Below are 25,455 nucleotides of genomic sequence, written 5' to 3'. Positions count from 1 at the left end.
GCATCCTTGGTAGTTTAGACTTGCAATTTGGCCTCGGGAGAACGAGCTCCAGAGGACGGAGGAATCTCCATCAGTCGTCAATAGAGACAGAGCGTATTTAGGCCACGCCCACACCGGGGGGGAAACAATCCAACGCTCTCCATTGACTTTGCATTGTGTGAAGCGCCTCATTGTCATTTCAGACTTATAACAAAAAACAGAACAATGTCTAAAAGCTGATATGTGACAAAGTGTACAGCAAACAAGCTAAACAACACAGAAATAAGCTGTTTATAAGCTGTCGAGTCAAAAAAACGAGCGTTTAAGGAGACAAAAGTGGATAAAGGCAGTAAAACGTGAAGCTTCAGCTGAAGAATGGGGACATTTGGGGATCCTGACACTCAGTGTGTCTCAGTGTGTCTCAGTGTGTGTCTCAGTGTGTGTCTCAGTGTGTGTCTCAGTGTGTCTCAGTGTGTCTCAGTGTGTCTCAGTGTGTCTCAGTGTGTCTATGTGTGTCTCAGTGTGTCTATGTGTGTCTCAGTGTGTCTCAGTGTGTCTCAGTGTGTCTCAGTGTGTCTCAGTGTGTCTATGTGTGCAGTAAATATGTTGTCACTGTTAAGTCAAATCTCCAAATGTCAGGTTTATATTTGATATTTCCTGTCTCTGATATCGTTCTCCTCTAGTGTGTGTAGTTCTCAGTGTAATATAATGTGTCTCAATGGCCTGTATCCACTTTTTTGTCCTTAAACGCTTGTTTTTTGGGTCAACAGCTTATAAAAACGTCTGTGTTTTTGCTTCTGGGTTTGTTTAGCTTGTTTGCTGTACACTTTGTCACATATCAGCTTTTAGACATTGTTCAGTTTTTTGTTATAAGTCCGAAATGACAAAGAGGAGCTTCACACAATGCAGAGTCAATGGAGAGCGTTGGACTGTTTTCCCCCCGGTGGGCGTGGCCTTCAGATTATGACGCGTGTCGCTCTGTATCTATTGGTGAAACGTCATCAGTCGCTGCCCAAGTACTGTTCCAGTTCAAAGTTCACATCCAGCCAAGTCCAGTTCAAATCCCCGGATGTGTCCTTGATCCGCCCCTTTTATCGAGGATGCATCAGAGGAGACTTGTGGACTTCAGACAGATCGCTATCCCAGAATGCATCTCACCAACCAGCAAACGTCCAAAGCGGATGAGAAACCCCTCGTAATTAAAAAATACTGTTAATGTTTCACAAAATGTAGTTAAGACTTTTTCAGGCGAGAATGTAGTTGTTTAAAGCTCAAAGCGGTGGTTTATTTATATTTTTATATAGTGATAATCACACTTGTCTGAAGCACATATTAATGTTTTTTTTATGTAAACGAAAAGAGGCAGAGTTTTTAATATTTTGTTTTGTTATAAATATACATGCAATAACATGCTTGCACTACATTTGTGTGGCTATAATATGTTTAATGAAAATGAAAAGAGGCAGAGTGGTGTTTTATCATATATATCGTTTTATTGCAGCCTAAAATATATCTACACTGAATAAGACTATGAAGAACGCTGCTGTTCCATTAGCAGAATAAGACTATGAAGAACGCTGCTGTTCCATTAGCAGAATAAGACTATGAAGAACGCTGCTGTTCCATTAGCAGAATAAGACTATGAAGAACGCTGCTGTTCCATTAGCAGAATAAGACTATGAAGAACGCTGCTGTTCCATTAGCAGAATAAGACTATGAAGAACGCTGCTGTTCCATTAGCAGAATAAGACTATGAAGAACGCTGCTGTTCCATTAGCAGAATAAGACTATGAAGAACGCTGCTGTTCCATTAGCAGAATAAGACTATGAAGAACGCTGCTGTTCCATTAGCAGAGTAAGACTATGAAGAACGCTGCTGTTCCATTAGCAGAATAAGACTATGAAGAACGCTGCTGTTCCATTAGCAGAATAAGACTATGAAGAACGCTGCTGTTCCATTAGCAGAATAAGACTATGAAGAACGCTGCTGTTCCATTAGCTGAATAAGACTATGAAGAACGCTGCTGTTCCATTAGCAGAATAAGATTATGAAGAACGCTGCTGTTCCATTAGCAGAATAAGACTATGAAGAACGCTGCTGTTCCATTAGCAGAATAAGATTATGAAGAACGCTGCTGTTCCATTAGCAGAATAAGATTATGAAGAACGCTGCTGTTCCATTAGCAGAATAAGACTATGAAGAACGCTGCTGTTCCATTAGCAGAATAAGACTATGAAGAACGCTGCTGTTCCATTAGCAGAATAAGACTATGAAGAACGCTGCTGTTCCATTAGCAGAATAAGACTATGAAGAACACTGCTGTTCCATTAGCAGAATAAGACTATGAAGAACGCTGCTGTTCCATTAGCAGAATAAGACTATGAAGAACGCTGCTTTTCCATTAGCAGAATAAGACTATGAAGAACGCTGCTGTTCCATTAGCAGAATAAGACTATGAAGAACACTGCTGTTCCATTAGCAGAATAAGACTATGAAGAACGCTGCTGTTCCATTAGCAGAATAAGATTATGAAGAACACTGCTGTTCCATTAGCAGAATAAGACTAGAAGAACACTGCTGTTCCATTAGCAGAATAAGACTATGAAGAACGCTGCTGTTCCATTAGCAGAATAAGACTATGAAGAACACTGCTGTTCCATTAGCAGAATAAGACTATGAAGAACGCTGCTGTTCCATTAGCAGAATAAGACTATGAAGAACGCTGCTGTTCCATTAGCAGAATAAGACTATGAAGAACGCTGCTGTTCCATTAGCAGAATAAGACTATGAAGAACGCTGCTGTTCCATTAGCAGAATAAGACTATGAAGAACGCTGCTGTTCCATTAGCAGAATAAGACTATGAAGAACGCTGCTGTTCCATTAGCAGAATAAGACTATGAAGAACGCTGCTGTTCCATTAGCAGAATAAGACTATGAAGAACGCTGCTGTTCCATTAGCAGAATAAGACTATGAAGAACGCTGCTGTTCCATTAGCAGAGTAAGACTATGAAGAACGCTGCTGTTCCATTAGCAGAATAAGACTATGAAGAACGCTGCTGTTCCATTAGCAGAATAAGACTATGAAGAACGCTGCTGTTCCATTAGCAGAATAAGACTATGAAGAACGCTGCTGTTCCATTAGCAGAATAAGACTATGAAGAACGCTGCTGTTCCATTAGCAGAATAAGACTATGAAGAACACTGCTGTTCCATTAGCAGAATAAGATTATGAAGAACGCTGCTGTTCCATTAGCAGAATAAGACTATGAAGAACGCTGCTGTTCCATTAGCAGAATAAGACTATGAAGAACGCTGCTGTTCCATTAGCAGAATAAGACTATGAAGAACGCTGCTGTTCCATTAGCAGAATAAGACTATGAAGAACGCTGCTGTTCCATTAGCAGAATAAGACTATGAAGAACGCTGCTTTTCCATTAGCAGAATAAGACTATGAAGAACGCTGCTGTTCCATTAGCAGAATAAGACTATGAAGAACACTGCTGTTCCATTAGCAGAATAAGACTATGAAGAACGCTGCTGTTCCATTAGCAGAATAAGACTATGAAGAACGCTGCTGTTCCATTAGCAGAATAAGACTATGAAGAACACTGCTGTTCCATTAGCAGAATAAGATTATGAAGAACGCTGCTGTTCCATTAGCAGAATAAGATTATGAAGAACGCTGCTGTTCCATTAGCAGAATAAGACTATGAAGAACGCTGCTGTTCCATTAGCAGAATAAGACTATGAAGAACGCTGCTGTTCCATTAGCAGAATAAGACTATGAAGAACGCTGCTGTTCCATTAGCAGAATAAGACTATGAAGAACGCTGCTGTTCCATTAGCAGAATAAGATTATGAAGAACGCTGCTGTTCCATTAGCAGAATAAGACTATGAAGAACACTGCTGTTCCATTAGCAGAATAAGACTATGAAGAACGCTGCTGTTCCATTAGCAGAATAAGACTATGAAGAACGCTGCTGTTCCATTAGCAGAATAAGACTATGAAGAACGCTGCTGTTCCATTAGCAGAATAAGACTATGAAGAACGCTGCTGTTCCATTAGCAGAATAAGACTATGAAGAACGCTGCTGTTCCATTAGCAGAATAAGACTATGAAGAACGCTGCTGTTCCATTAGCAGAATAAGATTATGAAGAACGCTGCTGTTCCATTAGCAGAATAAGACTATGAAGAACGCTGCTGTTCCATTAGCAGAATAAGATTATGAAGAAGCTGCTGTTCCATTAGCAGAATAAGACTATGAAGAACGCTGCTGTTCCATTAGCAGAATAAGACTATGAAGAACGCTGCTGTTCCATTAGCAGAATAAGATTATGAAGAACGCTGCTGTTCCATTAGCAGAATAAGACTATGAAGAACACTGCTGTTCCATTAGCAGAATAAGACTATGAAGAACGCTGCTGTTCCATTAGCAGAATAAGATTATGAAGAACGCTGCTGTTCCATTAGCAGAATAAGACTATGAAGAACGCTGCTGTTCCATTAGCAGAATAAGACTATGAAGAACGCTGCTGTTCCATTAGCAGAATAAGACTATGAAGAACGCTGCTGTTCCATTAGCAGAATAAGACTATGAAGAACGCTGCTGTTCCATTAGCAGAATAAGACTATGAAGAACGCTGCTGTTCCATTAGCAGAATAAGATTATGAAGAACGCTGCTGTTCCATTAGCAGAATAAGACTATGAAGAACGCTGCTGTTCCATTAGCAGAATAAGACTATGAAGAACGCTGCTGTTCCATTAGCAGAATAAGATTATGAAGAACGCTGCTGTTCCATTAGCAGAATAAGACTATGAAGAACACTGCTGTTCCATTAGCAGAATAAGACTATGAAGAACGCTGCTGTTCCATTAGCAGAGTGCCGGACTATTGTCCAGAGTTGAACTTGTCAGAGTTGACACAAGTCAGAAGTTCGCCTATTGGTCTAGAGAAACGTATATTTTAGGCTACAATAAAATGAAATATGTCATAAAACACCATTGCCTCTTTTCATTTTTTTTTTACAAAAAAATCTTAAACATATTAGCCACACAAATGTCGTTCAGGCAACTACATTGATTATCTTATATATTTATAACAAAAGGAAGTATAAAACACAACCCTGCCTCTTTTCGTTTAGATTTAAAAAAATAATAGACCTATATTAAACATTAATATGTGGTTTAGGTAAGGTGAGCAGATTTCTGAAATGGAAACCGGGGACATTTCCTATTGAGTGATTAAAATATCACTAAAATCTAATTTGTTATTATCTTTTAATTTCAAAACGGGACAATATATTTTGAAATGTTTTTGTTTGTTTATTTGTTGTTGTGGGCTCTCTATATTATTATGATTTAGTTTGATTATTAGGACTTTTATGTGGATTTAATTCAATTCAACGCACCCACAAAAAAAAAAATGTAAACAGTTAATAGTTGCCATTGTTAATAACAAGCAGGTCAAAACAATATTATAACATGACTTAACAAAAACACATTACAAAAATAAAACATAAATATGATAAATAAAACTATTTAACATATTGTATAATTGTATTTAATATTACAATTTTCACAAGTTTATACTACTATATAAGTAATAAATATTTTTTTTGTTTTACTTCAAATGTTTTATTAGGCTTAACAATAACTCTTACTATCCTCAATTGGTCTTGTTTTGGATATTAGTCTTATTTTAAGCAGATGTGATGTGTGTTCTGATGTGTGTTCTGATGTGTGTTCTGATGTGTGTTCTGATGTGTGTTCTGATGTGTGTTCTGATGTGTGTTCTGATGTGTGTTCTGGTGTGTGTTCTGATGTGTGTTCTGATGTGTGTTCTGATGTGTGTTCTGATGTGTGTTCTGATGTGTGTTCTGATGTGTGTTCTGATGTGTGTTCTGATGTGTGTTCTGATGTGTTCTGATGTGTTCTGATGTGTGTTCTGGTGTGTGTTCTGATGTGTGTTCTGATGTGTTCTGATGTGTTCTGATGTGTGTTCTGATGTGTGTTCTGATGTGTTCTGATGTGTGTTCTGGTGTGTTCTGATGTGTGTTCTGATGTGTGTTCTGATGTGTGTTCTGATGTGTGTTCTGATGTGTGTTCTGGTGTGTGTTCTGATGTGTGTTCTGATGTGTGTTCTGATGTGTTCTGATGTGTTCTGATGTGTGTTCTGATGTGTTCTGATGTGTGTTCTGGTGTGTTCTGATGTGTTCTGATGTGTGTTCTGATGTGTTCTGATGTGTTCTGATGTGTGTTCTGATGTGTGTTCTGATGTGTTCTGATGTGTGTTCTGATGTGTGTTCTGATGTGTGTTCTGATGTGTGTTCTGATGTGTTCTGATGTGTTCTGATGTGTGTTCTGATGTGTGTTCTGATGTGTTCTGATGTGTGTTCTGGTGTGTTCTGATGTGTGTTCTGATGTGTGTTCTGATGTGTGTTCTGATGTGTGTTCTGATGTGTGTTCTGGTGTGTGTTCTGATGTGTGTTCTGATGTGTGTTCTGATGTGTTCTGATGTGTTCTGATGTGTGTTCTGATGTGTGTTCTGATGTGTTCTGATGTGTGTTCTGATGTGTGTTCTGATGTGTGTTCTGATGTGTTCTGATGTGTGTTCTGATGTGTTCTGATGTGTGTTCTGATGTGTTCTGATGTGTGTTCTGATGTGTGTTCTGATGTGTGTTCTGATGTGTGTTCTGATGTGTTCTGATGTGTGTTCTGATGTGTGTTCTGGTGTGTGTTCTGATGTGTGTTCTGATGTGTTCTGGTGTGTGTTCTGATGTGTGTTCTGATGTGTGTTCTGATGTGTGTTCTGATGTGTGTTCTGGTGTGTGTTCTGATGTGTGTTCTGATGTGTGTTCTGATGTGTTCTGATGTGTGTTCTGATGTGTTCTGATGTGTGTTCTGATGTGTGTTCTGATGTGTGTTCTGATGTGTGTTCTGATGTGTGTTCTGGTGTGTTCTGATGTGTGTTCTGATGTGTGTTCTGATGTGTGTTCTGGTGTGTTCTGGTGTGTGTTCTGATGTGTGTTCTGATGTGTGTTCTGATGTGTGTTCTGATGTGTGTTCTGATGTGTGTTCTGGTGTGTGTTCTGATGTGTGTTCTGATGTGTTCTGATGTGTGTTCTGATGTGTGTTCTGATGTGTGTTCTGATGTGTGTTCTGGTGTGTTCTGATGTGTGTTCTGATGTGTTCTGATGTGTGTTCTGATGTGTGTTCTGATGTGTGTTCTGGTGTGTTCTGATGTGTGTTCTGATGTGTTCTGATGTGTGTTCTGATGTGTGTTCTGATGTGTGTTCTGATGTGTGTTCTGATGTGTGTTCTGATGTGTTCTGATGTGTGTTCTGGTGTGTTCTGATGTGTGTTCTGGTGTGTTCTGATGTGTGTTCTGATGTGTGTTCTGATGTGTGTTCTGATGTGTTCTGATGTGTGTTCTGGTGTGTTCTGATGTGTGTTCTGATGTGTGTTCTGATGTGTGTTCTGATGTGTTCTGATGTGTGTTCTGATGTGTGTTCTGGTGTGTGTTCTGATGTGTGTTCTGATGTGTGTTCTGATGTGTGTTCTGATGTGTGTTCTGATGTGTGTTCTGGTGTGTGTTCTGATGTGTGTTCTGATGTGTGTTCTGATGTGTTCTGATGTGTGTTCTGATGTGTTCTGATGTGTGTTCTGATGTGTGTTCTGATGTGTTCTGATGTGTGTTCTGATGTGTGTTCTGGTGTGTTCTGATGTGTGTTCTGATGTGTGTTCTGATGTGTGTTCTGATGTGTGTTCTGGTGTGTGTTCTGATGTGTGTTCTGATGTGTGTTCTGGTGTGTGTTCTGATGTGTGTTCTGATGTGTGTTCTGATGTGTGTTCTGATGTGTGTTCTGATGTGTGTTCTGATGTGTGTTCTGATGTGTGTTCTGATGTGTGTTCTGATGTGTGTTCTGATGTGTTCTGATGTGTGTTCTGGTGTGTTCTGGTGTGTTCTGATGTGTGTTCTGATGTGTTCTGGTGTGTGTTCTGATGTGTGTTCTGATGTGTTCTGGTGTGTGTTCTGATGTGTGTTCTGATGTGTGTTCTGATGTGTGTTCTGATGTGTTCTGATGTGTGTTCTGATGTGTGTTCTGATGTGTGTTCTGATGTGTTCTGATGTGTGTTCTGATGTGTGTTCTGATGTGTGTTCTGATGTGTGTTCTGATGTGTTCTGATGTGTGTTCTGGTGTGTGTTCTGGTGTGTGTTCTGATGTGTGTTCTGATGTGTTCTGGTGTGTGTTCTGATGTGTGTTCTGATGTGTGTTCTGATGTGTGTTCTGGTGTGTGTTCTGATGTGTGTTCTGATGTGTGTTCTGATGTGTTCTGATGTGTGTTCTGATGTGTTCTGATGTGTGTTCTGATGTGTGTTCTGATGTGTTCTGATGTGTTCTGATGTGTGTTCTGATGTGTGTTCTGGTGTGTGTTCTGATGTGTGTTCTGATGTGTTCTGGTGTGTGTTCTGATGTGTGTTCTGATGTGTGTTCTGATGTGTGTTCTGATGTGTGTTCTGATGTGTTCTGATGTGTGTTCTGATGTGTTCTGATGTGTGTTCTGGTGTGTGTTCTGGTGTGTGTTCTGATGTGTGTTCTGATGTGTGTTCTGATGTGTTCTGATGTGTGTTCTGGTGTGTGTTCTGATGTGTGTTCTGATGTGTGTTCTGATGTGTTCTGATGTGTGTTCTGATGTGTTCTGATGTGTGTTCTGATGTGTGTTCTGATGTGTTCTGATGTGTTCTGATGTGTTCTGATGTGTGTTCTGATGTGTGTTCTGGTGTGTGTTCTGATGTGTGTTCTGATGTGTGTTCTGATGTGTGTTCTGGTGTGTGTTCTGGTGTGTGTTCTGATGTGTGTTCTGATGTGTTCTGATGTGTGTTCTGATGTGTGTTCTGATGTGTGTTCTGATGTGTGTTCTGATGTGTTCTGATGTGTGTTCTGATGTGTGTTCTGATGTGTGTTCTGATGTGTGTTCTGATGTGTGTTCTGATGTGTGTTCTGGTGTGTGTTCTGGTGTGTGTTCTGATGTGTGTTCTGATGTGTTCTGGTGTGTGTTCTGATGTGTGTTCTGATGTGTGTTCTGATGTGTGTTCTGGTGTGTGTTCTGGTGTGTGTTCTGATGTGTGTTCTGATGTGTTCTGATGTGTGTTCTGATGTGTGTTCTGATGTGTGTTCTGATGTGTGTTCTGGTGTGTGTTCTGATGTGTGTTCTGATGTGATGTGTGTTCTGATGTGTGTTCTGATGTGTGTTCTGATGTGTGTTCTGATGTGTGTTCTGATGTGTGTTCTGGTGTGTGTTCTGGTGTGTTCTGATGTGTGTTCTGATGTGTGTTCTGATGTGTTCTGATGTGTGTTCTGATGTGTGTTCTGATGTGTGTTCTGGTGTGTGTTCTGATGTGTGTTCTGGTGTGTGTTCTGATGTGTGTTCTGATGTGATGTGTGTTCTGATGTGTGTTCTGATGTGTGTTCTGATGTGTGTTCTGATGTGTGTTCTGATGTGTGTTCTGGTGTGTGTTCTGGTGTGTTCTGATGTGTGTTCTGATGTGTGTTCTGATGTGTTCTGATGTGTGTTCTGATGTGTGTTCTGATGTGTGTTCTGATGTGTTCTGATGTGTTCTGATGTGTGTTCTGATGTGTGTTCTGGTGTGTGTTCTGATGTGTGTTCTGATGTGTTCTGGTGTGTGTTCTGATGTGTGTTCTGATGTGTGTTCTGATGTGTGTTCTGATGTGTGTTCTGATGTGTTCTGATGTGTGTTCTGATGTGTTCTGATGTGTGTTCTGATGTGTGTTCTGGTGTGTGTTCTGATGTGTGTTCTGATGTGTTCTGATGTGTGTTCTGGTGTGTGTTCTGATGTGTGTTCTGATGTGTGTTCTGATGTGTGTTCTGATGTGTGTTCTGATGTGTGTTCTGATGTGTGTTCTGATGTGTTCTGATGTGTGTTCTGATGTGTGTTCTGATGTGTGTTCTGATGTGTGTTCTGATGTGTGTTCTGATGTGTGTTCTGATGTGATGTGTGTTCTGATGTGTGTTCTGATGTGTTCTGATGTGTGTTCTGATGTGTTCTGATGTGTGTTCTGATGTGTTCTGATGTGTGTTCTGGTGTGTGTTCTGATGTGTGTTCTGATGTGTGTTCTGATGTGTTCTGATGTGTGTTCTGATGTGTGTTCTGATGTGTGTTCTGGTGTGTGTTCTGATGTGTTCTGATGTGTGTTCTGATGTGTTCTGATGTGTGTTCTGATGTGTGTTCTGATGTGTGTTCTGATGTGTGTTCTGATGTGTTCTGATGTGTGTTCTGATGTGTGTTCTGATGTGTGTTCTGATGTGTGTTCTGGTGTGTGTTCTGATGTGTGTTCTGATGTGTGTTCTGATGTGTTCTGGTGTGTGTTCTGATGTGTGTTCTGATGTGTGTTCTGGTGTGTGTTCTGATGTGTGTTCTGATGTGTGTTCTGATGTGTGTTCTGATGTGTGTTCTGATGTGTGTTCTGGTGTGTGTTCTGATGTGTGTTCTGATGTGTGTTCTGATGTGTGTTCTGATGTGTGTTCTGATGTGTGTTCTGATGTGTGTTCTGATGTGTGTTCTGGTGTGTGTTCTGATGTGTGTTCTGATGTGTGTTCTGATGTGTGTTCTGATGTGTGTTCTGATGTGTGTTCTGATGTGTTCTGATGTGTGTTCTGATGTGTGTTCTGATGTGTGTTCTGATGTGTGTTCTGATGTGTGTTCTGATGTGTTCTGATGTGTGTTCTGATGTGTTCTGATGTGTGTTCTGGTGTGTGTTCTGATGTGTGTTCTGATGTGTGTTCTGATGTGTGTTCTGATGTGTTCTGATGTGTGTTCTGATGTGTGTTCTGATGTGTGTTCTGGTGTGTGTTCTGATGTGTGTTCTGATGTGTGTTCTGATGTGTTCTGGTGTGTGTTCTGATGTGTGTTCTGATGTGTGTTCTGGTGTGTGTTCTGATGTGTGTTCTGATGTGTTCTGATGTGTGTTCTGATGTGTGTTCTGATGTGTGTTCTGATGTGTTCTGATGTGTGTTCTGGTGTGTGTTCTGATGTGTGTTCTGATGTGTGTTCTGATGTGTGTTCTGATGTGTGTTCTGATGTGTGTTCTGGTGTGTGTTCTGGTGTGTGTTCTGATGTGTGTTCTGATGTGTTCTGGTGTGTGTTCTGATGTGTGTTCTGATGTGTGTTCTGATGTGTGTTCTGATGTGTGTTCTGATGTGTGTTCTGATGTGTGTTCTGATGTGTGTTCTGATGTGTGTTCTGATGTGCGGTGTTATAAAGCACATGCTCAGTTTTACTGTAACTGAGGATAGTGTCGCTCTGCTCTGGCTTATGCTCTCAGTAGTAGAGGCTGTGGGGGGGCATTACTGATCGCTTGCTGGTTGGTGCCAGATGCATTCTGGGATAGCGGTCTGTCTGAAGTCTCCTCTCGATGCATCCTCGGATCAAGGACACATCCGGGGATTTGAACTGGACTTGTCTATGGCTGGATGTGAACTTTGAACTGGAACAGGACTTGGGCAGCGACTGATGACGTTTCACACAAGTACAGACAAGAACACATACTGAGAAACAGCCCATAATTCCAGTAATCAGTGACATATTCCTCCAGTGTAGATCAGCTGTACACACACACACACACACACACACACACACACACACACACACACACACACACACACACACACACACACAGCCCCTAAACCTACCCATCACACACACACACACACACACACACACACACACTCACACAGACTCACACACACACACACACACACACACACACACACACACACACACACACACACACACACACACACACACACACACACACACACACACACACACTCACACACACACACACACACACTGCCCCTGCCCCTAAATCTACCCATCACACACACACACACACACACACACACACACACACACACACACACACACACACACACACACACACACACACACACACACACACACACACACACACACACACACTGCCCCTGAATCTACCCATCACACACACACACACACACACACACACACACACACACACACACACACACACACACACACACACACACACACACACACACACTGCCCCTAAACCTACCCATCACACACACACACACACACACACACACACACACACACTCACACAGACTCACACACACACACACACACACACACACACACACACACACACACACACACACACACACACACACACACACACACACACACACACACACACACACACACACACACACACACACACACACACACACACACTGCCCCTGCCCCTAAACCTACCCATCTCACACACACACACACACACACACACACACACACACACACACACACACACACACACACACACACACACACACTGCCCCTGAATCTACCCATCACACACACACACACACACACACACACACACACACACACACACACACACACACACACAGAAAGCGTGGAGATCACGCTACACACACTCAGAGAGCTCAGGTGATGCATGTGCTGTGGCGCTGCTGTGTGTGTGTGAGTGTGTGTGTGTGTGTGTGTGTGTGTGTGAGTGTGTGTGTGTGTGTGTGTGTGTGTGAGTGTGTGTGTGTGTGTGTGTGTGAGTCTGTGTGAGTGTGTGTGTGTGTGTGTGTGTGTGTGAGTGTGTGTGTGTGTGTGTGTGTGTGAGTCTGTGTGAGTGTGTGTGTGTGTGTGTGAGTGTGTGAGTGTGTGTGAGTGTGTGTGTGTGTGAGTGTGTGTGTGTGTGTGTGTGAGTGTGTGTGAGTGTGTGTGTGTGTGAGTGTGTGTGTGTGTGTGTGTGTGTGTGTGATGGGTAGATTCAGGGGCAGTGTGTGTGTGTGTGTGTGTGTGTGTGTGTGTGTGTGTGAGTGTGAGTGTGTGTGTGTGTGTGTGAGTGTGTGAGTGTGTGTGAGTGTGTGTGTGTGTGTGTCACCTGCTGGTACGGTGTCCCTGGTGAGGGCGGGTAAAGGGCCGTGTCTTCTGTGTGTGTGTGTGTGTGTGTGTGTGTGTGTGTGTGTGTGTGTGTGTGTGTGTGTGTGTGTGTGTGTGTGTGTGTGTCACCTGCTGGTACGGTGTCCCTGGTGAGGGCGGGTACAGGGCCGTGTCTTCTGGTGGTGTTGAGTCGTGCTCATCCGGCGCTTCCTGATCGTCCGGCTCCTGAACACACCAAACAAACCACAGCGCTAAAACACCAGGGGTCAAGGGTCAGCCCTGATCACACACACACACCTTAGATTAGGCCAGCACGATACCAGAAAAACTGGAGATCAGGAGATTGTTCTGCAATATTTATTGTGATATGAAAAGATTTTCCCAGATGATCAGAACATGTGTGTTAAGAATGAAGGATTATAAAGTGTTTCTGTGGGGGAAATATTACAATCTCAGATGTTTGAAATCTGTTGCACTGTAAAAAAACTAGTGGTGGGCATAGATTAATGTAGATTAAAATGGCGGATCTGAATTCTGCCGAAGGCTTTCAGAATATGTGTGCTCATAAGTGATCGTTTGTCTTTTTGTTTGTCTCTTCATTTTCAAAGATCAATAAACTTTTATTTCTAAAGACTATTTAACTCTGAAAACGGAAAGCATTTTAAATATCCTCAATAAATTAACAAAACAACCAAAACAAAAAAAGCAATGGACTCTCAGTCTGTTCACAAACAACTGCTCATGAATAAACGCGCGTGTGTGTGTGTGTTATTAAATCATAACTGAAACCGGCGGGCACACGCGTGTGTGTGTGTGTGTTATCAGAGGTGGGTAGTAACGAATTACATTTACTTCGTTACATTTACTTGAGTAAATATTTCGGGTAACTTGTACTTTTAGAGTAGATTTAAAGATGGGTACTTTTACTCTTACTCAAGTAAATTTCTTGTGAAAAAACTGTACTTTTACTTAGTTACATTCGGTGGCGTTCCTCCGTTACTGTCAAATGGTAATAATTATATTATATATATTAAAATAAGTGAATAACTTTCGCAAGTCTCGCGAAACGTTGGAGAGGCTGCTTCGCGAGAGGTTGCTACGCATCACCCGCTTATAATTAGCGCGCGTTTAGTCGGAAGATGATGGCCGAAGCTGAGGAAGATGTGTGTGAGCTACGGGAGGCAGATTGCCCGTGGCCTCAAGTTCAGTCTATGTTTTCACTCCAAGATGTCAAAAAGAATAGTTTCATAATGCGATGCATGTTGTGTGCACCAAAACGAACTGACATCTCTCAGCATACAAGAATTCCACCCTGAAAAGAACATGTAGCGGTAAGTGTCACAATGATGCCTATATTTGAACACTATTAACGGTCATTTGGTAACTATGGGAAATTTTCCCTTATTATAAAACTATTACACACACTGTCCCAGTGTTTTCCTCATATGCGCTCGTGTAAGCAATGACAAATCGTTTGAATCCTCCAAACAACACACGTCCACGAACAAACGTTCACATCTTCACATTTACATATCCTTTTCTTCACAAAACGAAACAAATTGAATAGCCTAATGTGACGTCTTGCATTTATACACAAATCCGGACAGACACCTGTCTGAAGTGTAGAAAATGCATACAAATAAAAACAGTATTGTATTTTATTCCTACCTAAAGAATAGCCTATAAACTTATACAAATATAAGAACAAAGTATGTTTTAAGAAGAGCTCTAGTTAGCCCAGCACACCATTATTTTACACTGTTTAACCATTAATCTCACACACACACACACACACACACACACACACACACACACACACACACACACACACACACACACACACACACACACACACACACACACACACACACACACACACACACATATATATACATATATATATATATATATATATATATATATATATATATATATATATATATATATATATAAGGTTCATTAGTTTACATTAGTTAACATGAACTAATAATGAACTGCACTTATAAAGCACTTACTTATCTTTGTTAATTTAAACATTTACTAATGCATTATTCAAATATTGTTAACATTAGTCAATGCACTGTGAACTAACATGATACTGTATCATGAATAAACCATGAACAGCTGGATTTTTATGAACTAACGTTGACAAATATTAACTAATGCTGAACAGAGGTGTTGTTCATGGTTAGTTCATGTTAACTAATACATTAACTAATGTTAACTAATACAACCTTATTGTAAAGTGTTACAGAGAGGTGTGTGAAAGCTCTCCAAGTAGCCTGAAATTCAGTGTTTTCGCTTATCAATCAGATCGAAAGTAACTAGTAACTAACTACTTGAGTAGTTTTCTCATCGAATACTTTTTTACTCTTACTCAAGTAAATATTACGATTGTTACTTTTACTTTTACTTGAGTAAATATTTCAGTAAGTACTTGTACTTTTACTTGAGTACAGATTTTGGCTACTCTACCCACCTCTGTGTGTTATTAAATCATAACTGAAACCGGCGGGCACGCGCGTGTGTGTGTGTGTGTGTTATTAAATCATAACTGAAACCGGCGGGCACACGCGTGTGCGTGTGTGTGTGTTATTAACTCATAACTGAAAGCGGTGTGAGAGACTCACCTCTTCAGGGCAGAGTTCGCAGGCCTTGCCCAGGGTCATGCGGGCGCTGTGGCTGCGCTCCAGGAAGTAGCCGTTGGACGTCTCGTTGCTCTGCACGGGCGGAGACCAGTTGTTGTAGCTGTACTGAGGATTCCCAGTGTAAGGCCTCCGCTCCAGCTCATCCCCCAGCCACTCCACCGCCCACGTCCACTTCCTCTTCAGGTCCCCGTTACTCTGCATTCAGAACAACACCATCACTACTACAACACCACCATCACTACTACAACACCACCATCACTACTACAACACCATCACTACTACAACACCATCACTACTACAACACCATCACTACTACAACACCATCACTACTACAACACCATTACTACAACACCATCACTACTACAACACCATCACTACTACAACACCATCACTACTACAACACCATCACTACTACAACACCATTACTACAACACCATCACTACTACAACACCATCACTACTACAATACAACACAATCACTACTACAACACCATCACTACTACAACACCATCACTACTACAACACCATCACTACTACAACACCACCATCACTACTACAACACCACCATCACTACTACAACACCATCACTACTACAACACCATCACTACTACAACACCATCACTACTACAACACCATCACTACTACAACACCATCACTACTACAACACCATCACTACTACAACACCATCACTACTACAACACCATCACTACTACTACAACACCATCACTACTACAACACCATCACTACTACTACAACACCATCATCACTACTACAACACCATCACTACTACAACACCATCAGTGCTAGAACACCATCACTACTACAACACCATCACTACTACAACACCATCACTACTACAACACCACCATCACTACTACAACACCACCATCACTACTACAACACCATCACTACTACAACACCACCATCACTACTACAACACCATCACTACTACAACACCATCATCACTACTACAACACCATCATCACTACTACAACACCATCAGTACTACAACACCATCATCACTACTACAACACCATCATCACTACTACAACACCACCATCACTACTACAACACCACCATCACTACTACAACACCACCATCACTACTACAACACCATCACTACTACAACACCATCACTACTACAACAACACCATCACTACTACAACAACATTACTACAACACCATCACTACCATCACTACTACAACACCATCACTACTACAACACCACCATCACTACTACAACACCATCACTACTACAACACCATCATCACTACAACACCACCATCACTACTACAACACCATCACTACTACAACACCACCATCACTACTACAACACCACCATCACTACTACAACACCATCACTACTACAACACCATCATCACTACTACAACACCATCATCACCATCACTACTACAACACCATCATCACTACAACACCATCACTACTACAACACCACCATCACTACTACAACACCACCATCACTACTACAACACCATCACTACTACAACACCACCATCACTACTACAACACCACCATCACTACTACAACACCATCACTACTACAACACCACCATCACTACTACAACACCATCACTACTACAACACCACCATCACTACTACAACACCACCATCACTACTACAACACCACCATCACTACTACAACACCACCATCACTACTACAACACCACCATCACTACTACAACACCATCACTACTACAACACCATCACTACTACAACAACACCATCACTACTACAACACCATCATCACTACAACACCATCACTACTACAACACCACCATCACTACTACAACACCACCATCACTACTACAACACCATCACTACTACAACACCATCACTACTACAACACCACCATCACTACTACAACACCATCACTACTACAACACCACCATCACTACTACAACACCATCATCACTACTACAACACCATCATCACTACTACAACACCATCACTACTACAACACCACCATCACTACTACAACACCATCACTACTACAACACCACCATCACTACTACAACACCATCATCACTACTACAACACCATCATCACTACTACAACACCATCACTACTACAACACCATCATCACTACTACAACACCATCATCACTACTACAACACCACCATCACTACTACAACACCATCACTACTACAACACCATCATCACTACTACAACACCATCATCACTACTACAACACCATCATCACTACTACAACACCATCACTACTACAACACCATCACTACTACAACACCATCACTACTACAACACCATCACTACTACAACACCATCACTACTACAACAACACCATCACTACTACAACACCATCAACACCATCACTACTACAACAACACCATCACTACTACAACACCATCAACACCATCACTACTACAACAACACCATCACTACTACAACACCATCACTACTACAACACCATCAACACCATCACTACTACAACACCATCATCACTACTACAACACCATCATCACTACTACAACACCATCACTACTACAACACCATCACTACTACAACACCACCATCACTACTACAACACCATCACTACTACAACACCATCACTACTACAACACCATCACTACTACAACACCATCAGTGCTACAACAACATCACTACTACAACACCAGTGCTACAACACCACCATCACTACTACAACACCATCTCTACTACAACACCATCACTACTACAACACCATCACTACTAGAACACCATCACTACTACAACACCATCACTACTACAACACCATCACTACTAGAACACCATCACTACTACAACACTATCACTATTACAACACCATCACTACTACAACACCATCAGTGCTAGAACACCATCACTACTAGAACACCATCACTACTACAACACCATCACTACTACAACACCATCACTACTACAACACCATCAGTGCTAGAACACCATCACTACTACAACACCATCACTACTACAACAACACCATCACTACTACAACACCATCACTACTACAACACCATCACTACTACAACAACACCATCACTACTACAACAACATTACTACCATCACTACTACAACACCATCACTACTACAACAACATTACTACAACACCATCACTACCATCACTACTACAATACCATCACTACTACAACACCATTACAACAACACCATCACTACTACAACACCATCACTACTACAATACAACACAATCACAACCACAACAACACCATCACTACTACAACACCATCAGTGCTAGAACACCATCACTTCTACAACACCATCACTACTACAACACCATCACTACTACAACACCATCAGTGCTAGAACACCATCACTACTACAACACCATCAGTGCTAGAACACCATCACTACTACAACACCATCACTACTACAACAACACCATCACTACTACAACAACAACACCATCACTACTACAACACCATCACTACTAGAACACAATCACTACTAGAACACCATCACTACTAGAACACCATCAGTACTAGAACACCATCAGTACTAGAACACCATCACTACTAGAACACCATCACTGCTAGAACACCATCAGTGCTAGAACACCATCACTACTAGAACACCATCACTACTAGAACACCATCAGTACTAGAACACCATCAGTACTAGAACACCATCAGTACTAGAACACCATCACTACTAGAACACCATCACTACTAGAACACCATCACTACTAGAACACCATCAGTGCTAGAACACCATCACTACTAGAACACCATCACTACTAGAACACCATCACTACTAGAACACCATCAGTGCTAGAACACCATCAGTGCTAGAACACCATCACTGCTAGAACACCATCAGTGCTAGAACACCATCAGTGCTAGAACACCATCACTACTAGAACACCATCAGTGCTAGAACACCATCACTACTAGAACACCATCAGTGCTAGAACACCATCACTACTAGAACACCATCAGTGCTAGAACACATCAGTACTAGAACACATCAGTACTAGAACACCATCACTACTAGAACACCATCACTACTAGAACACCATCACTACTAGAACACCATCAGTGCTAGAACACCATCACTACTAGAACACCATCACTACTAGAACACCATCACTACTAGAACACCATCAGTGCTAGAACACCATCAGTGCTAGAACACCATCACTACTAGAACACCATCACTACTACAACACCATCACTACTAGAACACCATCACTACTAGAACACCATCACTACTAGAACACCATCAGTGCTAGAACACCATCAGTACTAGAACACCATCAGTGCTAGAACACCATCACTACTAGAACACCATCAGTGCTAGAACACCATCAGTGCTAGAACACCATCACTACTAGAACACCATCAGTGCTAGAACACCATCACTACTAGAACACCATCACTACTAGAACACCATCACTACTAGAACACCATCAGTGCTAGAACACCATCACTACTAGAACACCATCACTACTAGAACACATCAGTACTAGAACACCATCACTACTAGAACACCATCACTACTAGAACACCATCAGTGCTAGAACACCATCACTACTAGAACACCATCACTACTAGAACACCATCAGTGCTAGAACACCATCACTACTAGAACACCATCACTACTAGAACACCATCACTACTAGAACACCATCAGTGCTAGAACACCATCACTACTAGAACACCATCAGTGCTAGAACACCATCACTACTAGAACACCATCAGTGCTAGAACACCATCACTACTAGAACACCATCAGTGCTAGAACACCATCAGTGCTAGAACACATCAGTACTAGAACACCATCACTACTAGAACACCATCACTACTAGAACACCATCACTACTAGAACACCATCAGTGCTAGAACACCATCAGTGCTAGAACACCATCACTACTAGAACACCATCACTACTAGAACACCATCAGTGCTAGAACACCATCAGTGCTAGAACACCATCAGTGCTAGAACACCATCACTACTAGAACACCATCAGTGCTAGAACACCATCAGTGCTAGAACACCATCACTACTAGAACACCATCACTACTAGAACACCATCAGTGCTAGAACACCATCAGTGCTAGAACACCATCACTACTAGAACACCATCAGTGCTAGAACACCATCAGTGCTAGAACACCATCACTACTAGAACACCATCACTACTAGAACACCATCAGTACTAGAACACCATCAGTGCTAGAGCACCATCACTACTAGAACACCATCAGTACTAGAACACCATCAGTGCTAGAACACCATCAGTACTAGAACACCATCAGTGCTAGAACACCATCAGTGCTAGAACACCATCACTACTAGAACACCATCAGTGCTAGAACACCATCACTACTAGAACACCATCAGTGCTAGAACACCATCAGTGCTAGAACACCATCACTACTAGAACACCATCAGTGCTAGAACACCATCACTACTAGAACACCATCAGTGCTAGAACACCATCACTACTAGAACACCATCAGTGCTAGAACACCATCAGTGCTAGAGCTGCCAGCAGGACTGATGATGTCACAGCTCACCTGCAGGATCTGATAGGCCACGGAGCAGTTGGTGAAGAGCGCCACCATGCACTTGATGCACTGATAGGCCCGTTTCTGATAATGGTTCTTGGAGCGCTGGATGGTGTCGAAGAGCCCGTCTCGGTCATCAGGAATGCCCTTCAGAACATTGTGGATCCTGAAGAGAGAAGAACACCAGCAGGAGTGAGGATTAGTGCTTCACTGACCGCTCACATGTACAATAATCCACCCCATAATGAAGATGACCTCATGATTCACTCGCCCTCAACCCGCCCTAGCTGTGTGTGAGACACTCTTCTGTCAGACGAACAGAGTTATATTAATAATGCCCTGACTAATAAAAAGCTTTATAATGCCAGTGAATGGATGACACTGTGCATCTATCCATCATAAAAGTGCATCTGTCCGTCATAAAAGTGCATCTGTCCATCATAAAAGTGCATCTATCCGTCATAAAAGTGCATCTGTCCATCATAAAAGTGCATCTGTCCATCATAAAAGTGCATCTGTCCATCATAAAAGTGCATCCATCCATCATAAAAGTGCATCTATCCGTCATAAAAGTGCATCTGTCCGTCATAAAAGTGCATCTATCCGTCATAAAAGTGCATCTGTCCATCATAAAAGTGCATCTGTCCGTCATAAAAGTGCATCTATCCGTCATAAAAGTGCATCTATCCGTCATAAAAGTGCATCTGTCCATCATAAAAGTGCATCTGTCCGTCATAAAAGTGCATCTATCCGTCATAAAAGTGCATCTGTCCGTCATAAAAGTGCATCTATCCGTCATAAAAGTGCATCTGTCCATCATAAAAGTGCATCTATCCGTCATAAAAGTGCATCTGTCCATCATAAAAGTGCATCTGTCCGTCATAAAAGTGCATCTATCCGTCATAAAAGTGCATCTATCCGTCATAAAAGTGCATCTGTCCGTCATAAAAGTGCATCTATCCATCATAAAAGTGCATCTGTTCATCATAAAAGTGCATCTGTCCATCATAAAAGTGCATCTATCCGTCATAAAAGTGCATCTGTCCATCATAAAAGTGCATCTGTCCGTCATAAAAGTGCATCTATCCGTCATAAAAGTGCATCTATCCGTCATAAAAGTGCATCTGTCCGTCATAAAAGTGCATCTATCCCTGTCCGTCATAAAAGTGCATCTATCCGTCATAAAAGTGCATCTATCCGTCATAAAAGTGCATCTGTCCGTCATAAAAGTGCATCTATCCATCATAAAAGTGCATCTGTTCATCATAAAAGTGCATCTGTCCGTCATAAAAGTGCATCTATCCGTCATAAAAGTGCATCTATCCATCATAAAAGTGCATCTATCCGTCATAAAAGTGCATCTATCCATCATAAAAGTGCATCTGTTCATCATAAAAGTGCATCTGTCCATCATAAAAGTGCATCTATCCATCATAAAAGTGCATCTGTCCATCATAAAAGTGCATCTATCCATCATAAAAGTGCATCTATCCATCATAAAAGTGCATCTGTCCGTCATAAAAGTGCATCTATCCATCATAAAAGTGCATCTGTTCATCATAAAAGTGCATCTGTCCATCATAAAAGTGCATCTATCCATCATAAAAGTGCATCTGTCCATCATAAAAGTGCATCTATCCATCATAAAAGTGCATCTGTTCATCATAAAAGTGCATCTATCCATCATAAAAGTGCATCTGTCCATCATAAAAGTGCATCTGTCCATCATAAAAGTGCATCTGTTCATCATAAAAGTGCATCTATCCATCATAAAAGTGCATCTGTCCATCATAAAAGTGCATCTGTCCATCATAAAAGTGCATCTGTCCATCATAAAAGTGCATCTATCCGTCATAAAAGTGCATCTGTCCGTCATAAAAGTGCATCTATCCGTCATAAAAGTGCATCTATCCATCATAAAAGTGCATCTATCCGTCATAAAAGTGCATCTGTCCATCATAAAAGTGCATCTATCCGTCATAAAAGTGCATCTATCCATCATAAAAGTGCATCTATCCATCATAAAAGTGCATCTGTCCATCATAAAAGTGCATCTGTCCATCATAAAAGTGCATCTGTTCATCATAAAAGTGCATCTATCCATCATAAAAGTGCATCTGTCCATCATAAAAGTGCATCTGTCCATCATAAAAGTGCATCTGTCCATCATAAAAGTGCATCTATCCGTCATAAAAGTGCATCTGTCCGTCATAAAAGTGCATCTATCCATCATAAAAGTGCATCTGTCCATCATAAAAGTGCATCTATCCATCATAAAAGTGCATCTGTCCATCATAAAAGTGCATCTGTCCATCATAAAAGTGCATCTATCCATCATAAAAGTGCATCTATCCATCATAAAAGTGCATCTGTTCATCATAAAAGTGCATCTGTCCATCATAAAAGTGCATCTATCCATCATAAAAGTGCATCTATCCATCGTAAAAGTGCATCTGTCCGTCATAAAAGTGCATCTGTTCATCATAAAAGTGCATCTGTCCGTCATAAAAGTGCATCTGTCCGTCATAAAAGTGCATCTGTCCATCATAAAAGTGCATCTGTTCATCATAAAAGTGCATCTGTTCATCATAAAAGTGCATCTGTCCATCATAAAAGTGCATCTATCCATCATAAAAGTGCATCTGTCCGTCATAAAAGTGCATCTGTTCATCATAAAAGTGCATCTGTCCATCATAAAAGTGCATCTGTCCGTCATAAAAGTGCATCTGTTCATCATAAAAGTGCATCTGTCCATCATAAAAGTGCATCTGTTCATCATAAAAGTGCATCTGTCCATCATAAAAGTGCATCTATCCATCATAAAAGTGCATCTGTCCGTCATAAAAGTGCATCTGTCCGTCATAAAAGTGCATCTGTCCATCATAAAAGTGCATCTATCCATCATAAAAGTGCATCTGTTCATCATAAAAGTGCATCTATCCATCATAAAAGTGCATCTGTCCATCATAAAAGTGCATCTGTCCGTCATAAAAGTGCATCTATCCATCATAAAAGTGCATCTGTCTATCATAAAAGTGCATCTGTCTATCATAAAAGTGCATCTATCCATCATAAAAGTGCATCCATCCATCATAAAAGTGCATCTGTTCATCATAAAAGTGCATCTATCCATCATAAAAGTGCATCTGTCCGTCATAAAAGTGCATCTGTTCATCATAAAAGTGCATCTATCCATCATAAAAGTGCATCTGTCCGTCATAAAAGTGCATCTGTCCGTCATAAAAGTGCATCTGTTCATCATAAAAGTGCATCTGTCCGTCATAAAAGTGCATCTATCCATCATAAAAGTGCGTCTATCCATCATAAAAGTGCATCTATCCATCATAAAAGTGCATCTATCCATCATAAAAGTGCATCTGTCCGTCATAAAAGTGCATCTGTCCATCATAAAAGTGCATCCATCCATCATAAAAGTGCATCTATCCATCATAAAAGTGCATCTGTCCGTCATAAAAGTGCATCTGTCCATCATAAAAGTGCATCCATCCATCATAAAAGTGCATCCGTCCATCATAAAAGTGCATCCATCCATCATAAAAGTGCATCTATCCATCATAAAAGTGCATCTGTCCGTCATAAAAGTGCATCTGTCCGTCATAAAAGTGCATCTTTCCGTCATAAAAGTGCATCTGTTCATCATAAAAGTGCATCTGTCCGTCATAAAAGTGCATCTGTCCATCATAAAAGTGCATCTGTCCATCATAAAAGTGCATCTGTCCGTCATAAAAGTGCATCTGTCCGTCATAAAAGTGCATATCATAAAAGTGCATCTGTCCGTCATAAAAGTGCATCTGTCCGTCATAAAAGTGCATCTGTCCGTCATAAAAGTGCATCTGTCCATCATAAAAGTGCATCTGTCCGTCATAAAAGTGCATCTGTCCGTCATAAAAGTGCATCTGTCCGTCATAAAAGTGCATCTGTCCATCATAAAAGTGCATCTATCCGTCATAAAAGTGCATCTGTCCATCATAAAAGTGCATCTATCCGTCATAAAAGTGCATCTGTCCATCATAAAAGTGCATCTATCCGTCATAAAAGTGCATCTGTCCATCATAAAAGTGCATCTGTCCATCATAAAAGTGCATCTGTCCGTCATAAAAGTGCATCTATCCATCATAAAAGTGCATCTGTCCATCATAAAAGTGCATCTATCCGTCATAAAAGTGCATCTGTCCATCATAAAAGTGCATCTATCCGTCATAAAAGTGCATCTGTCCATCATAAAAGTGCATCTATCCGTCATAAAAGTGCATCTGTCCATCATAAAAGTGCATCTATCCGTCATAAAAGTGCATCTGTCCATCATAAAAGTGCATCTAT

General features: G+C 41.1%; 1 protein-coding gene across 1 annotated transcript in view; it reads right to left on the bottom strand.

Moving 5' to 3' along the window:
- LOC307140502 (ubiquitin carboxyl-terminal hydrolase 9X-like) overlaps positions 1 to 25,455 on the bottom strand; it is a gene marked incomplete at its 3' end in the record, with an annotated part of 120,819 nt that overhangs the window by 3,474 nt on the left and 91,890 nt on the right. The window contains exons 43-45 of the mRNA XM_079840061.1: positions 21,124 to 21,280; positions 15,575 to 15,787; positions 13,064 to 13,169 (exon numbers count right to left, since the gene is read on the bottom strand). Coding sequence (XP_079696187.1) covers positions 13,064 to 13,169; positions 15,575 to 15,787; positions 21,124 to 21,280 — 476 coding nt within the window. The remainder of the gene's footprint in view (positions 1 to 13,063; positions 13,170 to 15,574; positions 15,788 to 21,123; positions 21,281 to 25,455) is intronic.

The sequence above is a fragment of the Gobio gobio genome, assembly GCF_949357685.1.
Source record: "Gobio gobio genome assembly, chromosome: 17".
Lineage (NCBI taxonomy): Eukaryota > Metazoa > Chordata > Actinopteri > Cypriniformes > Gobionidae > Gobio > Gobio gobio.
Note: the sequence above shows the minus strand (reverse complement) of the source record. Positions and strands in the feature narration are given on the sequence as shown.